Source organism: Cynoglossus semilaevis, chromosome 8 (assembly GCF_000523025.1).
Source record: "Cynoglossus semilaevis isolate Cse_v1.0 chromosome 8, Cse_v1.0, whole genome shotgun sequence".
NCBI lineage: Eukaryota > Metazoa > Chordata > Actinopteri > Pleuronectiformes > Cynoglossidae > Cynoglossus > Cynoglossus semilaevis.
Genome location: NC_024314.1, coordinates 21528106 through 21550087, shown reverse-complemented (window position 1 = coordinate 21550087; position 21982 = coordinate 21528106). Strand labels below are relative to the sequence as shown.

General features: G+C 40.8%; 1 protein-coding gene across 2 annotated transcripts in view; it reads right to left on the bottom strand.

The window, feature by feature from the left end:
* Positions 1-21982, bottom strand: part of tspan11 (tetraspanin 11) — a 94866-nt gene that overhangs the window by 61261 nt on the left and 11623 nt on the right. The window contains exon 8 of one of the 2 annotated variants that reach the window (XM_025057394.1): positions 11732-12011. The exons of the other annotated variant lie outside the window; for it this stretch is intronic. Within the exon in view, the coding sequence (XP_024913162.1) occupies positions 11991-12011 (21 nt within the window). The 3' untranslated portion in view covers positions 11732-11990. Of the gene's footprint in view, positions 1-11731; positions 12012-21982 lie in introns of those variants that run through there. 2 annotated transcript variants of the gene reach the window in all.

The following is a 21982-nucleotide window of genomic DNA, read 5'->3' as shown; positions in this document are numbered from 1 at the left end:
GTCCAAGTCATCCATCCTTTGGGCGTCAAGGTCCATTTGAAGAGACAAAAGGGAGGCCCCTCATCCTCTCGGTCACGTTCATGTGCGGTTTCTTCATCAGGAACTTGTTATATTACCAACAGCGGGCCTGTTTACCATGTTATCTCAAACTTCTGTTGCTGTGAGTTAAATGGTTTCTACATTTAACATGTGTCACAACGGTGGCAGCAAATAAATAAAGTCGTACAAAAATGAAATATGTCTTTAAGTGATACGTTTGAAATTGCAAAACAAAATCAGCAAAAATCAATTTATATATTGTAAAAGTGTAATATAAAATACATATTAAATATATTCTAGGTTAGTAAGCCATGCAATTAGCTTGAAAGGATAGGATAGATGGATGGATGGATGGATGGATGGATGGATGGATGGATGGATGGATGGATAGATAGATAGATAGATCGATAGCACTTTATTTATCTCTCTTCTCTTCAGAAACTTCACTGCTTCCTCTATGAACTGCATTTCCTACTGGAAATTCCCAGACTAATAAAAAACAGCAAAAACAAACACAAGCAGAGGGATTCCCTTTAACTGAATAGATATTTAAGGAACTTCTGCTTAACACTTTATTTGATAGGGAGTCGCTATTATTTGACCACCAGGAAGCAACAAGTATTATCCCAGCTCTGCGTGACACCACAGTGAAGGACCCCCACCAATTCTGTGTGTACATATATCACTGCAGGATCTTTCCAATTTGTCTCATAAATCCCAGCCACTTTAATTCCTTCCATCCCTCCCACTCACTCATTCAATCACTGTCTCCTCTCTCCCCCTTTCTCCCTCTTAATTTGACTGCTGCAGTCAAGAGGATGAAATCCCTCCATCACTGAGTGGCGCCTCCACTGTCACTGAAATCAGACAGCTACAGAGAAGGCCCTAATTAAACAACTCGAGCTCTGGTAATTACCCTACAGTGGCCCTAATTACCCCATTCTCTGGGTGATTACAGCCTACAGGGGGAGGGGACCAACTACAAAAAGCCCTCCATGTCTCGGTAGAGCGGGGCAGCATTGATGGCAGTGTGGAAACGGTGGGGCTTTAACCCGGTGTCAGAAGAGATGAAGGAAATGAGCAGGTACGCCGGGACAGGAGGAGTGTATTGTGCTTAAAGACGGGAAAGTACGTGGCCAGGAAACGATGCTGTGATTTAGCATATAGCAAAAAAAACTGTAGGGTAAAAGGAGGCAGCTGCTGAGACTGTCAAAATAAAAGCTGTGTGACCTCGCAACACATATCAATGTGCAACAACAAGAACAGCAACAAGATGAAAAGCCGTTCACATGAGTCTGTCGGAACACCTTGAAACTTTTGCCGAAAAGGTTACCGTCTATCACGTTCATCGTGCCGTGTTCAGGAGCGTATCTTCCACAGATCAGCGCGTCTCCTTCTCTGTCTCAGCAATTTTAGGACAAGGGAGGTGATGCTGCCCTAAGCATATTGCTCATTCCCCCTTGAGAATGTGCTGAGTGGGGCACTTATCCTTGTCATTGCTATGATATCATTGGTATCGTACTGTCATCTCAACAAACTCTGAAGAACATGTGGCACTTTAGTAAAGGTTAATGCTATAATCGCTTCAAGACTTCTATAAAAACACCACACACTTAGTTTATCCAGGGAGAACTATTTTAGTCGACTTTCCCCAAAGAATTCACCAAATTAAATCAACACCCACTTAGGTTTGTGATGTCGTAAGAGACAGACTTTCAAACTAAAGTTCAGAAAATCTGATTATATCTATTTTAAATCACAACAACAAAATACATTTTGTCTTGACTTGAGATTAGCTTCTCCCTGATAAACATATATAAAGTACTGAGCTAGTACTTTATAATAAGCTATTACTTTTATGGGTTTAAATAAACTAGATTTGTTTGGAATTTTTTTTTTTCAGAAGTATCCAAATCTTGACTTTCCCTAAGTTGTTAAAAGCACTCTTGTTCTCACCAGGAAAGTGTTTCACTGTGGGAATCTGGTTCCAGGCCCCAGCACTGACCATGTGTAAGGACTTCATACGACTACACATCAAAAAGCCCTGTGTTATCCACTTAAAGACAGCAGACCACTGAAGCGATGACAGATTTGACAGCATGGGGGTGAGGGGGGGGGGAGGTGAAAAAAGGGGGAGAAATGACAAATGTAGCATCTGACAAAGGTCCTTTTAAAAAACCATATGTATTGTGGAGCATTGCTGCGGGGTGAAAACCAGATACTGTACCATAAAAGGTTTCAGTTTTCAGGTAGTCATTCCTAACAGTGAGTAGGCCTGCTTCAGGTGCGTACTTGTTTTTAACTGTATTGGCACTGACTCTAGTTTGATTTTCTACAGTATAATGACAGTAAAATGCTCTATTTTGTTGTGTATAATGTATTTAAATAATATATTTATATATACATTCCTGCATTTCTCCATGTAAGAATTGTTTTTAGAGAACAATTTTAGACTTATAAAAAAATGTGTTTTGTGACTTTTATGTATACAAACGAAATCCACTTGACTTGTATTTTAATCTTAAAGGGAAGAAAACTCTCTATTAGCCTCTACATGACTGCCTTCTGCAGCCGCGTCAACACCTGAAATCACACAACACTAGCTTTAGTTTCCCAATCAGTGCAGACACTAATGTACACTGCACACCACAATAACACAGAGACTATATTATTTATAACTGCATGGATGGGTCCACTGTTCATGTTGCACTGCACTTGTAATAATATTCTCAGCAGAAATACATGGTGTGACCACATGTCCTGTTAGATTTTGTTTTTATCCACTGGTTAGCGTTCTCAACCAAATTTACAACTCCCTTTGACACTGATTGTTTACATTATAATTAAAAAATACTTGAGGTTTATAACAGAACTCATCAGAATTTAAGTTTATGTAAATGTCTTCACCGCACATTTAATGGAAAATTGCTTTCTGTACTTTTTATTGGGATCAAATATATCATCTGCCAACCATTTGACAAGGCCAATATTTTTTCTGCGAGGAACTTGAGTCAACTTCAACTCGGGACAAATCCGTCGGATCTTAACGAATTAAGGTCCACAGAAGTGCAACTACAGGAATCTGTTTTTGCCACAGCAACAGAAAGACGTCATTAGTATGCATTTGGCATTGTTTGTATGTGTTCTGGAGGATGTGAGTGCGACATCTGCTACGTGTTGAGTGAGTGAGGAGTGCCATTTGAGTGAGCGTGCTGAGGACCCTGATTGATGTGGTACACAGCTGAGAGTCCCGGCGGTCCCATTAGCAGCTACAGTCTGCATTACTGTCACCGGCAGCAGCCGTGATGGAGGGCTGCTCAGCTGCCACGGCCATCACTAACCTGCCCTGTCGGCGGAAAAAAACGACAAACGGGGAGAAGTGAATGGGAGGCAGCACTTCCCCGGTGGAAAGCAGAGACTGCGCGCTGCTTTAATACAGCCCTCAGCCCTGGTGAAATTGCTCCCATTTTGAAGCAGCGCACATTTGGCATCCATCAAACTCCATATCACCTATCATTCTCTTTGTCGCCTCGGCGGCTCGTTCTTTCTGCTAACAATCCACTCGGGATGAATGAAAGGAGGAGGAACAGCATTGAATTACCTGAAAATATTTACATGACTACACAATACAACATTATGTGCAGTGCTGTACGTGCTGCGGGATCACTGCTTGGCTTTGTGTGGAACAGATGCAAGATTTCATTACTTCCTTTTCTGTCCCAGGTGACTAATGATTTTGGCCTCGTTCACAGGTGCAACACAGATATGAATCCTTACACAAAGTCGCGCTGGGCTAGTCAGTGTCTCCAACACAACTCTGCTGCACAACAGCGTGCCGGCAGGACTAAACAACAAGGGTTGAACAGGGGAAAAACGATATGCCAAACAGTCAGCATTCCAAATTGGCAGTTCTCACAGCCTCTGGCATGTCTGAGTTAGCCACAAAGCCTTAAAGACATGTCTTATGACATAATACTGCTCTTAAACTGAAATCAAATGTTTAAAATAGCTCCACGTTGGACGACACAAGACGAGGCCGTAAAACAAAAGGCTCCTTTATAGTAAAACGAGCGAGTCTCTGACCCCCGGAACAATTATCTTTACACACGACAACGGCACTTAGAAAAATGATTTCTACTTTTCAATGCAATTACGCTCGTTCTTCTTGCGCCCCCCGGAGGTCGTCCAAGTCACAATGGGGTGGTTTGTGGAAGGCTGAGTGAGTGTGATGATTGAGATAAAAAAAACCCAAAACAAACAAGCATGTATGTTTAAAATGAAACAATAATTGAATTTAAAGCGTGACAGACGACAGCGTCAGTATCTTGTGCCTGGACAGAGCAGCCTGTGTGGATGTGTGAATACCAACGCTGGTGTTTCGACATCTGCAGGCTATAAATGTAGAACATGTCCAGTGTACAGAGAGCTCTGTGCTGCAAAGGCACAGTCCGTCCATGCATCTCTCCTCCGTCTGCGGTTGTTTGTGCCTGCACACAAAGGAATGTGTGAACGCGAGCGTGCACGCACGCATGCATACGTTCATCGTTACTCAGTATGAAGTGAACACACGCACACACCACTGCTGTGAAATGAAGGGAAGCAGAATTCAATCAGTGGGACTCTGCTCTCCTCAGACGGGCATCAAAGCAAGGAGGAGAAATATTTGTTGTAACGACCATGATGATAATCTGAACTCGGCTGGAGTTCGTCGGAGAAGCACAAAAGGCCTGTCTCTCAGGTCAGCTCTGAAGTCAGGCACTGCTTTTTACAAAACCAGCAAAAAAAAAAAAAAACAAACTCACAGACTAACATGCCAAAGGAAAGTGAAAATAATCAACTGATTAATAATATTTCCTGCACATCGCAGCCACGGTACAGATATGTCAAAGCTCTGGGGCGGGGTCCAATCATCATATTTAGACAGATTCTTTCTTATAAATATACGTCTAACATCATGGTGAGGTATTTATGTAATTCCCCCAGGGAAATACTTACTAAGAGTATTTTAAATTACTTCAGCGGTGGTCTACTTTCAACTGTGTTGTGGGTGATATTTATGAGATATTGAGAGAACTAAGATTATAATTCCCCAATTCATAATTTTAGCTCCACATTTTGCATACCATTAGACACGAGTTTTCTGGAGGTTTTTTGTTTTTTGTTGCTATAACTGGGCTAGTTCAGCACAAATGAATGATCTAAACTGCCTATCCAAGATGGAACTCTGTGTATGAAAATCTAAAGGTGTCCATTTTGCCTCCATGGCGGTATTCCAATCCAATCTTTAAGGGCACTTGTACTCTCGACAGATTTCATTCTTCTACATTAAAGCACTCTGCTTAGCACAAACAGTACGATTTGTATGATTTTATTATCTATCTCAAAAGTCAAATGTGAAGTTGAGATTCTAGTATAAATATATTTGCATGTAAATATTAATATAATTCTTCAGTCCAACACGCAGTAATAACCCTGCAGGTTTAAGGCCAACGCTGCAGTTCAGCCAAAGGTTGGTCAACAAAATAACACAGAGCTTATAGTGTGGCGACGTGCAGATCACCGGCGCTGACCGTCAACAGATACGGATTCTCAGCCTCTCGGCCAACAGCGTGCAGTAAACAGCCACGGCCGCGGTGCCAGTAATGAGAATGGATATTAGCTGGTCGTCTCCGTCTGAGCTCCATTGATCACAGGGCTGTGAAGAGCGATGGAGCTCGGCACAGGGAGACATGCATGTTGTAATTCTACTCAGATCCATTCCAATTTGGCTTGGTATTGATAACTTCTCATCTCCAAGTCCCACCCCGACCCCTCCCCCTCGTACCCTCCCTTGTAGCAACATGCAGTGCATGTGTTCAAGCACAGACAGCAGAGACGTAAACACTGAACAGCATTCATCAATCTGCTGAAGGCAGAGTTCTATCTGAGAGACATTTACGGACGACGTCATGACTTCTGTGCAGTAATCACATCGATCGCACGGTTTTGTGTTGAATTAATTATCCGACCGACTTCAACGCTTCGTCGCTAACGTTCAGTGACCACATCCACATTAAAGAATAATGCTGAGACATTAAAAAAAACACAAGGTGCGCGTCTCATTGTTATGCTTGCATCATCTTCTGAGGTGGCCTCCTTCCTCCTCTGTCCCACAAACACACTCCTCAAGTCCTCATTCTGTCTCTCGGAAACCTTGCATCCTAAAGTGGTACTGTGCGTCAGCAGTGGGTCACGTTTAATCCATCACCGCTATAACTGTACACCATTTCCCCTTTTTCTATGCTTTTACTCTTAGTCCATGACTCATAAATGTCATCCCAGTCTGTGTAAGCATTAATCTCCACGAGGCTGGGGGCCCAGTGACCCTCCAAAACAAACCCGTCTTGTTGAGCTGCCTCCCCGCTGAATAGCAGAAGCTTGGCAGGGCTGAAACGGAGAAGCACGGATTGGAAGGAGGGGTCGATGTCCCTCTCTTTCTGCAGCAGTAGCAACAGTGGGGTCTCTAGTGGGAAAAAATATCGGCAGCATTATAAAGTGGGCTCGCGCTTGCCATCGCTATCAATAAGAGGAAGGGGCCTGTCAGATCGCACAAAGAAGAGGAGGACAACCCTGGACAGAGGAGAACATGAAGGAGAGTGGAGGGGAAAAAACACTCAGAAGGAAGTTAAAGGACAAAGGGAGGCACTTAAAAGTATTTTAATTAGAAAAAGGATGAAACGGTGCAGCGGAGCACGAAGAAGGACCCAGATAAGCACAACAAACACACTGCCAAGTGGAAGAGATGGAGAAAAGATTGTGGAGAGAAAAGAGACAATGACAGGGGAAAGAACAGCCAAGTGTGAGCAGAGAGATGCACAGGCCGCAGAAGAAGAATTAATTAATGACTCTGACGAGAAGGAAACAAAGAGGAACAATGAAGGGGAAGAGAGACAATTGGAGGCAAAATTAGATGAAAGGGGGAAATAAAATGAAGAGAAAAAAAAAGAAAGTCGCAGTCACAGCCCTTCATCAAAAGCCCGCGTGTGGCACCACTCGATAAGACTCGTCTCTGCCACCTTTCATGCTGGCACCCAGGTCTCCCCCATTCTCCTCCACGCCCTCCCCCGTCCTCCTTCGTCTTTCTCGACCATCTGCGTCACAGAAACACACCAAGCTGTCCGTCAGCGGCTCGCGCTCACAACAGATCCAGTTCTGTGACATCAGCTCCCGGAGACAAGCTCCCCCGTCTCCAGATTAGTGACATCACTAAGACACGGTTCCAAATGCCAAACTGTTACTTCCCACGGAGACTTGTTTGAGTCATGAGGCCGGGAGTGTTCGCAACCACGACGGCAGAAAAATCGCCTTCTAGAAATGAAATGTACTTGGATTTGTCAGGCAAAAAAATGTAAAACAATCTCGCAGTGCATTTATTATGGAAACATACAATATTTTAAACCACCCTACAGTCTTTCCATGGCTGCAAGAAAAACCTGACGTGGAGGTTTTCTTTTAGCTAGTTCTTGACACATCATCACCTTTTTTTTTTCGTGGTATGACAACTATTGTGTGATTGGTCAGAACTTGAGTTGTATTGAGTTGTGGAATAATTTAAATGAGGCATTTACACCTCACCAACCATCTTCTTTGCTGTGACTTCTGCTTTTTTTACACTGTGTGTCAATGTGTTTATTGAAACATGAAAATACTACTACATATTTTAAGCAACACTTTGTTGGGTTTATTCTAATGTGCTGTTAGTATAACAGCTCTGCTCACTTTATGTCCAGATGGCTGTTTTATTACCTAGATGTAAAAAAAAAATCTTCATTTGTTTTATTTTTATTTATTTCAACCTCAGCTTTAATTATATATTCACTAGCGTGACGATTGAAACAGCCTTCTGTTGAGAAGGAAATACATCTGTCTGTTAGCTGTTCTTCTAAAGCACTTTAATGATTTTCTCCTTTTATTTAAGGCACAGAAACAACCCCGGGGAGGAGGGAGTGTTTCGGAAAAGTTGATCGGCTCGGCGTCAGGTTGACTCTCAAGTTCTGCACTCCACCGTCCTTCTCTCCCCACTCCTCCTTCCCGTCCTGCCATCTAAAGCGGCCGCCAACAGCTGTGAGGTATCTCAGTTCGGCTTACACCTCGCCCAGCGGGGTCTCGCCCCGCTGACCAGGAATGACTGACATCTGACCGGGAAGGGACGGGTGTGGAACTCAGTGTGGTAAAGTTCAACGCAAGGATAATTGGCAGGCAGAAGTCTTTGTCATCTGAGTTCAGTTCTAATGCTGATGCACACACGTCCCATCTGTGCATTAATCTGAAGATAAACAGCTTCCTCCTCTGATAAGTATGGTACGGTTTTAAAGTGTCACCTCATTAAAAAGTACGGTCATTACATACAGGCTCTACAGTTCTGACGTAGTCAAAGGAAAACTTTCAGTTTTTCTTATGCATCTTGTAACAAAGTAAGACAGACTGTATCTGTCCAAACTCATCTGTGGACAAAAGCTAAGGACACAGATCTGTAAACCATTGAGGTCATAGTTGAAATGACCTGAAGAAATCATAAGGAAATCAAGGCTGATTTAAGGGGTTTTTAAGGGTGGTCTGGTCTGGTTGTTTTGAAAGCTGCTCGTGTTCCCACTAATCATCTCTGGGGTTTCCAGGCAACGACTCAGTGTTGATTCCAGAACTTAGGAGAAATGGATACAGTTCACCTGTGGCTCGTCTATGCCTTTACCACCACAGTTAACTAATCCACTGATGGCTAAGTCCAGCAGGTTGACCTCCACTGTCACCAGATCTCAATCCAAAGTGGAAATCTGTGAAACGCCTCTATTACAATATGGACCAAAACCATATGTAATGTTTCCTGGTAAACTGAGTTCTACAGCCAACCGAGGATCTAATCTGACAAATATACAATGTATACCTAAATATATATATATATATATATCCAAACATAGCTTCACTGTAGCCATTGAAGTAGCTCGAGGTTAGACAACTCACATTAACGGCACTTTCATAACCAGAAACAGGAAGCTGTAGCATGGAGTCAGCTAACATAAACGTTATGATGCATTCTAATTTCAAATGTTATTAATTAAGTAAAGATAATGTATGTCATTGCTGCAGTTAATATAAATAAAGCTGTTGTTGTTTCGTGTCAAGTCCGTACAGTAGTAGGATAAATACTACTCTGTTTAAATGCTCATTATCTGCAGCCTTAGTTCAGGATAAATTGACCAGAAAGTGAATGACAACAAACAATTTTTTTACATATATTCTGCCTACAGCAGCTTTCTGAATCAGCTTAGTTTAACGTCAGGGCGTATAAAATACAGAATCCCTAATCGTACTAAATGTGTTATATATCGTCCTGTTAGTTTTCACTTAGAGGGAGAAATCAGGGGAATAAGTAATTAGAACGAGATGAAAAGTGCTGGAGATATCCCTGTTTGTCCAATTTAAAAAATGGCCTCACTTTGTCTTCTTACTATATTTGGCACACACACACACACACACACACAGAGAGAGACATATTCCATGACCTATAACAAAATTGATATCCTTTGAAGCGGAGAGAGTTCCTCCACTGCCTGGACGTATATAGGAGCAGCTATAACAGTTCTTCCTCAGGCTGGGCAGATATCCAAACAGCCTCTGCAGCCTTTGATGAAGTGTCCTGTCATGATGTCAGCCTCCACCGGTCTCCTGCTCACCTGGGACCTCCCTGACTCCTAACAACTCCTGGCTGGCTGAGAGCAGAGGAGAGTGCAAACCCAGGAAGAACAATGGTCCTCCGCCAAAGTCTCTGGCTGAGTTGTCTTTTCCCCCGACTTTGCTTTGAAACCAACATAATAAGAAAATATTCACAGCTACCACCATCTTCTCACACAGAGTCTCTCCTCCTCCTCCTCCTCCTCCTCCCTGTTTTCTCTCCCTCCCTCCCGCTCACTGCCTGTCAGCAGGTTAAAAAATGGCTCGGCACTAGTGAGGGAGAAACAATTACTCATGGCACAGGCTGTGTCGACGTTGGAAGCTCTGTGCTGGGCTGAAATCTCACGGCCATGTGGTTCTAATTGAAAGATGCGTCGCAGGAATTATCAAAGCCTAGCATTGCATAATGAACGCTGGAAGTAAGTCTGCGGCCGGTATTGACACTCACTGTCTCAAGAGACAAAGGGCGGTTGTATTTAATTAAAATAAAAACACATGTCAATAAATGTCAGTGGTTCCTTCATGGTGTTGCCAACGTCTTTGTTAGCGCTTTGTTACAGTCAAACCAGTTGCTAATAAACAGTGGTGGAAAGAAGTCTTACAGTGTTTACCTGGAGTTAAAGCAGTGAATGTGACAAAAGCTCAATAATAATATCACTTAAACACTAACTTGACAAAAAGACAACATGTTAGGCTAGTTGGAGTAGGTAGACTAGAACGATGGCCCTTAAAAGGCAGCCGTGGTCCGCATGAAGCCCACGAGCCCCATATTTGCAAACTAAACACATGAAGGAAGAGTGTTATCCTTTCTTTCACTGTGCGGTTTTGGTTTGGTCAGCACATGTGAATGAACCGTCATCTTGCCCCGTTAGCCAAGTAGCTTGGCGGGGGGCGCACGGTGGTGGGCGGGTAAATAATGAATCAGGGTAACAAAGCTTTAATGTTGAAGTTTATGATGAACAAAGTATTTTTATACTATTTATAATATAATATATATATTTATAGTATTTTTATAATATTATTTAGTGCAATATGTATATTTTCTTGTTTATAATGTATATTTTTTTCTAAAGGTTTACTTTAATTTTTGAGTGCTCTTTGCTTTTTAGTTCTTTTTTACTCTATTTATTGTGTTAACTCCTCTTCTCTCTTTTTCTGCACTGCCTACTGTACTAGTATGTTTCCCCCAAGGGGGATGAATAAAGCCCTACTCTACTCTACTCTAATCTACTCTATTTTATTCTTATTCTTATTCTATCCCTAGTTTTTTTGTTTGTTTGTTTTGTTGTTTTTTTAATTGTTTTTTTTTTTGCTTTTAGCCTTTTAGAAAAAAACAATTTGTCGAAATAAAAAAATTACTTTTTCATGTTTATACAATTGACCTAAATTCTGTGAAGTCGTCAATGAGGCGTTTTCTACTGCAACAAAGAAGTGAGTAAGGAGCACCTGGACGTTTTTGTGACTTGCTAACTATTCATGGAGACCATACTCATAAACGACTCATTTGCCAGGCTCTGTCACAGGCTCTGTGGTTACACAAGACTGAAAGCACACCTCGGAGCAGCATTCACTGAGCTGTTTGTGTTCACAAAGAGACGTTTTCTGCCTCCAGCTCCCACTTCTCAGCTTGTGTGACCATCACTAACACCTCCCCTGTTTTTCACCTCACCAGTGTTCCTCCATCATCACACTGCACCAGTTGGCCAGAGACGGACATGGATGATTTAGCTCGCCAAATGGAGGCATGTTCATCCTTACACACACTCACTCACTCACAGAGAGAGAGAGAGAGAGAGAGAGAGAGAGAGAGAGAGAGAGAGAGACAGTATCTGACCAGCTTTTGTGCAACATCACACGTATGCGCTTTCGGCACATGTGCACACACACACAAACATGCTTAAATGCCGGTCTCCATGGTGATTGTTTTATGGCTCATGTGAACTTGGCCCCTGCATCTGTTTCCCTGTTTGTTCGGTGTTTAAAAAAACACACACACAATTACTTATTCATAACCACTTCAGTGTTTTCATATTCCATGCCACGTTCTCCAAGCATCACAAATAAGAACTATAAATACTCTGGCCGGAACACATGACTGAACACAGGGAACAAACAGTACCTGATATGTTTGGTACACAGTGTTTTGGTCATTTTCATCAAAGCCCTGGTTTTGTTTTTGTGCAGAATTCCTTGAATCATGAGTCACATCTTCACCACCGTCTTCACAGCCGTCACCACACAGCCTAAGTTGAAGCTTCGCACTTCTGTCAAGAGGGAAAAGCGAGAAAAGGAATGCATTCTTTCTCAGTGCCAAACCTGCCATTTGGAGCAGCGAGTCCATCTAGTGGATGAGGAGACAATCACATTTACCCTGTAGTTGACCTAAATCATTAGTAATCCTGCCAGTGTCTTCTTTTATAGGGATCACAATCAAGATGCTCATAAAAATGTTCATGCTTTTTTAGCATCTTATTTTTTTCAACTTCATAGTTAACCTTTCGTTACCACTGATCACACTTTAGCCAACGTTTAGCTCATTGGTTCATTTTCTACTGTTTATTCCTATCCAGGCTGGGCCGGTTACACCCAGAGCAGCTGACAGGACCAACGCACGGACGACCAACAGTTAGCAATTTACAGTTGATATTATTTCTTTTGACAACCCTTTAATCATTTCTGCTCTGATGGGATATTATATCTTGATTATGATGAAAACTCATATATTTTTTGAACAGTTTTTTGACGACTTTCCGCCCGTTGCTAACTGTTAGCCAAGATAGCGCTACTGTATTTTTTAACCTTTAAAAAAAACGTTTACTCCTTTTTTAACATATTGATTTATTTTAACCTATCTGGTTTTTGCTTGACTTGCAGCTAATGTTTAGCAACGGTGGCGCTAACCCTTAGTAATGATGAAGTAAATTTGAGCTTTTATGGAAAATCTTAAAAAAAATGCATTTCTATTAAAATATTTAAATTATTAAAATATTTCTGAGCAACCAAACAGTTACGATAGCGCTCTTAAAAAATCTTAAATCCTAACCTATTTGTGAATTCAAGCTATTTTGGCTAACTTTCAAGTCTATTTTGCTTCTTCTAATTTCTTAGAGCTTTGTCTTTATTCTAAGACATCTGCAAATAAAATATCTACAATAACATGTCCACGGTGTCCAAATTATTTTAGTTGACATTTTAAAAGCCAAAGAAAATCATTAGGATGTTGTTTAATCTGTTACATCTCTGGTATATAACTCCAGAAATTTCCGAGGATTTTAAGTGCTCGTTAAAACCCTGTCTCCGCTTCAGTGAAGCCAGAGGTCTGCATCGCATGTAAACATAGGTAAACAACATATGCATAAATATACACCAGTCGTTATGAGAAACAGAGAGGACGCCAGGAGTAATGTGAGGCATGTGTGTGTCGGAGACACAACGCGGATCCGACACTGGTCGAGGACCAGCAGAGTGTACACTACACACACACACACACACACACACACACACAAGTGTGTGGTCACAGCATTGGTCAACTCCACTTGCCAAAAAGAAGAAACTTCTTCCCAGTGTCTGCAGGACTGTCTGAGCAGTGAACCACACTCACAGTTCAAACTGTAACCAATAAATCTCACTGGCTGTACTTAATGGTTCACTAGCGAAAATTACCTAATAAAGATAATAGCAATGAAAATGGTTTTGGCTCTAAAACCTAACGACCTGAGGAAGGCTAATTTTATACGTACTGCAGCATGAATATAATACAGACATGTCCACGGCTTCTTGTGGTCCAAGTCTGCTTTCTGCAGGGCAAAACTCCAGTAAGCATTTAGCTAGTTTTTTTTTTTTTTTGGTTAATTTCTGGTCATTTTTGTTGTACCAGTTACTAATAGTTAGGTCAAACATTTGCTGCTACTGTACATTTTTGGATTATTTAGGAGATATTTTTATTTATTACATTTTTGTTGTACCAGTTACTAATAGTCAAACATTTGCTGCTACTGTATATTTTTGGATTGTTTAAGAGGTATTTTTATTTATTTAATTAACTTCAGCTTACTTTCAGCTTTGTTTGGGCTAAAAGGTTTTTTTAAGTCATTTCATTTATTATACTATTTTATTTAGCTAAAATCTGTTAATTTAGCTAAAACTCGAATTAGCTTTTCCTTACTGTAAGTAACGTTACTTTCAGCTTTGTTTGGGCTAAAAGTTTGTTTTTATTAAGTCATTTCATTTATTATGCTAGTTCATTTAGCTAAAATTCGAATTAGCTTTCCCATACTGTAGATAACTTTAAATGTATATTTGAAATATTTTCAGGTCAGTTTCTTATATTTCTTGTTTCACTTCTCATATGCTTTGGCTTCTATACTATTTTGATAACTCTACTTCACTACTTGACTATTTTCCTCTCTTTTTGTAATGCTTGTTTATATTAGTGTATAGTTATAGTTATGTTGTTTAATTCAGTTTTTTGCTGCAACATAACAGTTTACAGAAAAATGTTTCGAGGTCAGCTTCAGGGCTGTTCTCCTCCTGTACGAGAGCTGCTCCCCATGACAGACCCTGAACCTGAATCCATCTTTGTTTACTCGTCACATCGGCTTGTAATCATTTTATGCACTAATATGTTTCGCAGATGGGAAACGGCAGGATGCGGGGTCGAACCACGACAGCTCTCAGAGTCATGTTCGGGGGATGATTCCTGATTCACTCGGACACGTTTCATCGTAGGCCACGTCGAAAATCGCATCCACATGCAGCGCTCCCACATCTGCACACCTTCAGGCCCTGACAGGCACCTCTCCGTCCAAGTGGAGTAAAATGAAGGCTGACACACTCTTGTGAAACACTGCACACTGTTTACATTACACCCGTATCCAGGCTAATGTCACTTTAAACACCTAAAGTGCCGCGCTGCTGTTGAGCTGGGAATTCTGACTCTGAGAAGATTCCTCTTTGTAAACGGTCTTTAGAACGAATCTTAGAACACGTTGCTCCAAGTGCGTGTTCTCCGCGCTGCTGACTGAATTAAAAGTATTTCTGAGTGAAGCAAAGGAATGCGGAATATTTCAGACTGAAAAGATTGATGTGATTAGACGCAGATGGGAAGAGTTACTGAAGACAACATTCTTGATTATGTCTGAAAGCTGTTTCGTAACGAGGTTTAACCGTGGTTTACGTTGAAATATCAAAAGCAGGGAAACGTATTGTTGTACAACATAAAGATCTCTGGTTGGAATGATTCAAAAACAGAAAATGGACGATCTGTTTTTAAACAAATACAGTCCTTATTCAAAGACGTGGGCTTATCGTGTTTCAGACTGTGGTTGCAAATAGAAACCATATGAAAAAAGACTCTGTGCTCTGCTGGTTTTGGAGGTTTGAAGTCAAGACAAATGATAAGTTGACAATAGCAGTAGCACTAGTTTTTGTTTACGGACAATCTGACAGTTTAAATCTGTGGCTGTGGGCTATCAGTTCAAATACATTATGTCAATGTTAGTGATTTATCAAACATCCCAGTCTGGATTTAGCTACTTTTGTGGGTAATTTTTAGGTCAAATTTTGTCAAAACAATTTTTTGTGCCAAGCACATTCAGCAGTATTCTTCAGCCTTTACACACAGTACATGGGATTTCTACTGAATTTGTTTCTTTTTCCACACGATCACCAACTGTACTGCAACTAAAAGGTCACTATACATTTTAGTTGAATTTCTTTGGCAGAATTGTGATGATGTAAAGTCATTCTTGGTTGGTTGATGCTAATTTTATACCACATCTTGACCTTTGTCCTGTTGTTGATTGACCTGCTGATTTAAAATAAAAAAAAACACTGAATTTTACTTGTCTGCCCTTTTCAGTTTCACGCCGCCTCAGTGCCAACTTCCTTGGCAGTGTATTGCAGCCAACAAACTCAACGGGTATTTATATGATAACGAATGGACAGCTTAGCTGCAAATCAGCTGGCGAAGGGCGGAGAACGAGGACAAATGACTGGACATATGGAAGGGCAGATTTACTCTTCTTCACAAATTACTTCCTGCTCCGAACAAACAGCTTTTCAGTAAATGAGTGGTGCCTTCAGGACCAAACAGTGTTATTCACAGCGTGACGTCTGTATTCATTTAGTCCATCTTTAAAGTCCAAACATGTCTCCGCTCCCCTTTTCAAACCCCTCTCCATCTGTCCTTATTGCCTCTTTCTGAATTCTCAGGGCTCCACTGTAGCCGTGATGGCTCAGCGCCTCATTCTGAATCACTTATTTCCTGAAGGGCAGTTAAGAGCATGTTTACAGATTACAAACTTCATCCTGTTTTTTGGGGTTTTTTTTTTATCCTCCACCCACCTCCACACCGACCCCGCTCTCGTGACTGAGTCAAGGTCAGTCTCATTCTTTCCTCTGTATCATCATCAATCTCGTCCAAAATAATTCACCGGATCCTTTTAAGCTACACTTTGGGCTGGGCTGTGGATAACAAATACGCTCTCCTTCCAACTATCATAACCGCCTTGACCTCTTTCATTCTTCTCTGGAGCGTAAACAAACACAGGTTGACAATGTAATCTGTTTTCATACCAGGGTCTGATCCAGTTCCAGCTCCCAGCCCTGTGTTTGAATTAACTGACCTGAACTTGATTTCTAAAGAACTTTCAGTTATGGTTCTCATCGGGCAGAGAAGTTATTATTTACATTATATGTGTAGCTCACACGCATAAGGAGCACATGGAGGTGTTGACTGTAATCAAACATGAGACATGAGTCTGAAACTTTTGTTCCTCCTTCAGTCAGTCTGATCAACTGTCCTGGTTTTACCCCATGTTATTGGCCCGTGTCGACAGAAGATGCCTCCACGCCCCTGTTGTGACATTCCACAGAACATGCTGTTCAAGACCAAAGATGAGCAAACGGATGAATATAAGCCTTCTTCATGGGGGGTACGGGGGGGGGGGGGCACTATAGGGTGCAGACAGACTACAGCTTCACAGATTCCAATCATCACTTTAAACAGAAACTCTACTCGGCCCACATGAATTACACCACACTCGTACAGAGATACTATCGGTGGATGCCAAAGGGGTCGTGTTGAAGTGGAGCCCCCCCCCTCCCCCCCTGACACCCTTAAGGCCCTGAAATTCCATCTTGTTGAGCCACTACACCACAAAATGAGCAACACAACATTCATCACTTCGAAGAGAGACACTTCACTTTTGACTCACGCTGGGAAAACGGCTCTGTCAATTATGTCTAATGTAAGCAGATCTGATCACATACCACAAATCACCAACCATCTAATACAAAAGACCGGCTCTGGCACAAACACACACATATACAAAGCCAGATTTCTGTAAGCAGACTCATTCAGATGTTAGTATTCATCATCACGGTGGAGTACACAAGGCGACATTGTTCTGACTCCAGTCCTCTCTCCATCCACACACATTTAAAAACTCCATCACTGTAACTTTGCCACAAAACAGCACCAGCGCTGGAGGAACCGTCCGTCAGCGTGGTTATGTAAGCTTCTGACCACCTCTGCCGTCTGTTTGGTATCAATCTGCACCTGAATCAACACAACACTCATCACCATCATCACCATCATCACCATCATCACCATCATCATCGTTGACATCAGACAGTGGGCTTTTTGAAGAGCTGTCTTCAAACACTTTCGCGAGTTTGTTTCCCTCTGAGCTCCTTCTCCCATGAACAAAAACCAATATACTATACACACACACACACTCTGAGAAACACACACACTGATCACATAGATCAGACATCACAACCTAATCAACTGTGTCCCGTACATGAAAAACAAATGAAAACATTCAGGGTTCTCAGGTATGAAGTCAGAGTTCTCATGTTCGTCAAAAGCTGTTTTTGTTTTTTTGTGTTTTTTTTATCTGACAGTGGCCATGGAGACATTCAAATCATTCAAAATGATACAAAAAGTGATTTTTTTTTTTTTTTACATTTCTACCTTTTTGGTGTTGTAATGAAAAACAAGATTTTCTTTTTCTTTCATTTTTGGGCTTTGAGTCAATTTGTCATTTTTGTCATTTTTCATTGCTGACCCTTTTGTGTTTGTGTTCTGTGCATTCTTCAAGTTCATCTTCTGTCAATCAATCAAAGGTCTTTAGGTCATGGCTGAACAAATGCTGAAAATATTCTAACCTGAAACAGGAACAAAGACTAATAGAACAATAGGGTTTAGTGGAAACTAAACCAAAGTGTTGCTGCAGCTGTAGTGTCTGCTGAAAGACTTTTGAACCATCATCCTTAGGTTTTATGAGGAAATTCAGCCTCAAGCCTCTTTGTAATCACTGCTCGTACAGTACATTCTTGTCTAAATCCCAAATACACGTCTAACTCAACATGGCCAGATAGTTGGTTTTCATATATGCGCTGTTGTCAGTTGGTGTTTTCCGACCGTTGGGCCTCGACATCCAGAGTTGAACCTGTCTAAACACAAGCAGTTCTTTCCCCGTGGCTTTGATCCCTTTAGGTCTCTGTCAAACACATTTAGAGCCAGAGCTAATGTGTTGCAGGCGAGATGCAAACCTGTTCACAGAGAGAGAGCAGTCGAAGTCCGAGGGTCGACGTAGATTTATAAAAACTTGATTTGACGCAGATCTGGTCCAGTGGGCTGACAGAGCAGGCCTGGACCTGTGTGTAATATCACGGCATCACAGACACTTAATTAATCACGGACTTCTTTTGGACGGACAGGTGCTCCCTGTGACAGAGCTTGGACTAATTAACTTGCTTCTTTCCCAGAACCAGCTGCAGTCTGTTTATGGGTTATTTAATTTATTTGTATTGTTGTAAACACAAACATTGTATTCCAGTCCTCTATTTAATCACTCACAAATGTGGACAGACACAAGCCCGATATGACAAACTGTTCCAGCAGCATCTGCCGTTGTTACAGGCTTCAACTTCAAAGTGTTTTTTTTTACGATTACACATTCGTATTTGTTTGGTCTACTTATTGACATGATGTCAAAACGCTCTAATGAGCAACAAAGAAGAACGACACAATCTGTGTTTGGTTACGATTCGATAAAATCAATGTATCTATAAAATGAGGCACCTGTTTTTTAAACTGGAAAAATGTGGACAGATGGAGATTTTCTTCAATTGACTTTTAACATTGAGCCAGATGCAAAGATGGAGTTGATCAAATCTAACGTGTTGGAGGTCTAGGAGTGTTCCATAACCACATTAAACAAAGGTTTACTCACAGAAACAATGACTGTGTTTGACCAGAATTCCTGTTATGACATGCAAATGGATGATGGACAAATAAACCTGTTTTACATCTAAAGAAGAGAGATGTCAGATAATCCCTGAAGCTATTGTTTGTATTATTGTAGTTGTTTACATTAGTTGAAAAACCTGTCTCTGAAGAAATACTTTTTATAGAAACAAACCTGAATATGTCAATCAAATTATCAACAACTGTCACTTTGTTAAACCCAAAAGTCAATAACGTTCTTTATTTATCATCTACTATTTTAACCATTTTTAGAACCGGGGTGGAGCCGGAGCCAATCCCGGCAGCCACCAGGTGAGGGCGTGGGTAAACGCTGGAGTTCACCAGTTCATCAAAGTTGAGACTAGAATCAAGGTCTGATGAAGAAAACGTGAGAAGTTAAAAACTCTGCTGAAATGATCACTTTAGAATTGAGATTTTAACAGAACTACTTTTGAGGATTAACTGAAAAAGAAACTGCAATAGTGATGTAAAATTTCAAAATTGTTGAAATCAACGGTCGTCAAACCTTATGTTGACTTGATAGATTCTAAATGTATACACATTTTATGAGGAAACAAATCCCTTTGTCTCTGGGTAAACACTGAAGAAGGGAGTGGCTCACCTGACTAGATACAACTACACAGATTGATTTTAATTATATTCTGTGATTTTTTTTTGCATTTCTGCATGTCATCAGTTCACTGACACACTTTCATGCTGTAGTCGACTGTTTAATAATACTGTGCTGTGGTAACACCTTGAAATATCTCCATGGTTATGATGTGACGAGGACGCAGGGTGTTTGTGTTCGTGTGTGTGTGTGTGTCTACATGATGCAATAAAACACTTGGGAATGTCGAATCCAGCTGCTCTCCATTCTGACTCTCAGATATTCACTGGCACACGGTTCAAACCACATGCACATATGTTGAGTCTAAGTTGTGTGTGTGTGTGTGTGTTTTTATCTTGTCAGTATGGCTGTGCCCTCCCCCGGCATTAGTGTGTGTATTTGTGTGTGTGTGTGTATGAGACATCTGCAGGAAATAAAGGCCATTCTCTCTAAGCCGATGAAAACACAAACACTAACAGGCTTGATCCTCTGCAGCCAAAAATGCTGGACAACATCCAGCGTCAACGATTTAAGGACTTTTCCTTCTCAGTGGTGACAAAGACAAATGGCTCTGATCTGACACAGTGGCTTATTAGTGAGTTAGGGCTGAGGACAAACAGTCAAACAAGTCATTCTTCTAAAGCAAGAGAATACAATTTTTCTTTCAACATGTCTTTCCTAAAGTATTAAAAGTTATATAAGGCGCAAAGTATTGACGTAAACGTGGTCTTAACGTTAGTGTCGTATCATACAAATGTATATTTGTATATAAGGTTTTTCTTTCAAGTTGGTTAATTGAAATAAAAATACACATTTTCACCATTCAAACCTTATTCTAGAAAATATATTATATTTAGATGACGTATTAATATCAGTTCCTGCCTAAAAACAAAGCCCAGTGCCTTTAACTGCTGATTGGTTGTTGCACAACAGAATCTGAGAGTTACCTCTGCATCACTTCAATATTATTGCTGGCTTCAAGAGACCGCACACAGAGCAGGATCACAACTTTCACAATGTTCAATCACGTAAGCCAAAAACTACTGTGAAAAAAAAATGAACAAAATGTGTTAGGATTTCAGTCCAGCTGACAGAAAGACAAAGCCAGCAACACGCTGTTCAGTGGTGCAGAAGGAAAATGATTTCAAAACAATGTGCACAGAGCAAAAAAGAAAGCATATGAAATGAAAGAGAACGTTTGACATTAAGTGCTTGACCATTCAATAATAGGAGACCTGGGAATGAATACTCAACTCAGATCAGTCAGTTTTAGCAATGTTTCTGTGACTGATTTACAAAACGAGTCCAAAACAACTAAAATAAGCCTTTGTCTCCCCCTGGTGGCCGACGCCAGTTGCAGCCATTAACTATTCATCAAAATGCATACGTTCTCTACGAAGACAAAATTAACCGTTGGTAAAAGTTGGGCTAAAATATAAACTGTCCTGGTTCTAGCCCATGTTATTGGCCCGTGTCGACAGCAACTGCCTCCACGCCTTCATTTTTTTAATAAGTTGATTAAGGTATTAGTCCGAGTTCACAACAACACAGACATAAATTACTTTAAAACCACAAAGCAGCAGCGATGAAGGCAACATTATATTGAAACAATATTTTAATGTTCATGTTGTTTTGATGAGGACAGTCAGTAAGTGGGAAACATGTCATTGTCAGATCATCAATTGCATATCAGCACCCACTATTTGTACTAACATAGAATCAGAGAGAGCCCTTTATATAGTTGTCATGGCAACGGTGGCTTCTTTTTGCTTCAGCATTAAAATAGCACAAATTAAAGAAGTTTTACCTTTAATCTACAAAAAAAACAGACTGACATCTACAGAGTACACAAAGCTACTCTGTAAAGGTTCTGGACCTCTACCACTATACTAGTTTATATAGTAGCTCTGGGAACATATGGGATAATCAGCCGAGTTTCTCTAAGGCACAGAACTGCACCGGTTAGAGAGGATAATGTGTGTAAAGGTAATGGTTGAACGTCATCCCTATGTCAACGTAAGCATCAGACAGAAAAAGAAAAAAGAAAGTCATTTACAGAAGTGAGAGCTAATTATATAGTACGTTATCATACCCACCACTAGATGGAGTCATTCTTTCAAAGATCTCAAGGCATTGCTTCACTTTGATAATATCTTTTTTATGCATAGGTAATGAACGAATACAAGTACAAATCATTTGCTACAGTTTTTTATATTTTTATACCTTTTCCCAAACTATATCAATTAATTTTTTTTTTAAATTTGCATACGTGAAATCAGGTTATAATCGAAACAAAAAAAGCTGCCTGAAAATGCTGCTGCTTGGTCAGCACAAAAACAAAACAGAAAGGTGTGCATTATCATTAGTGG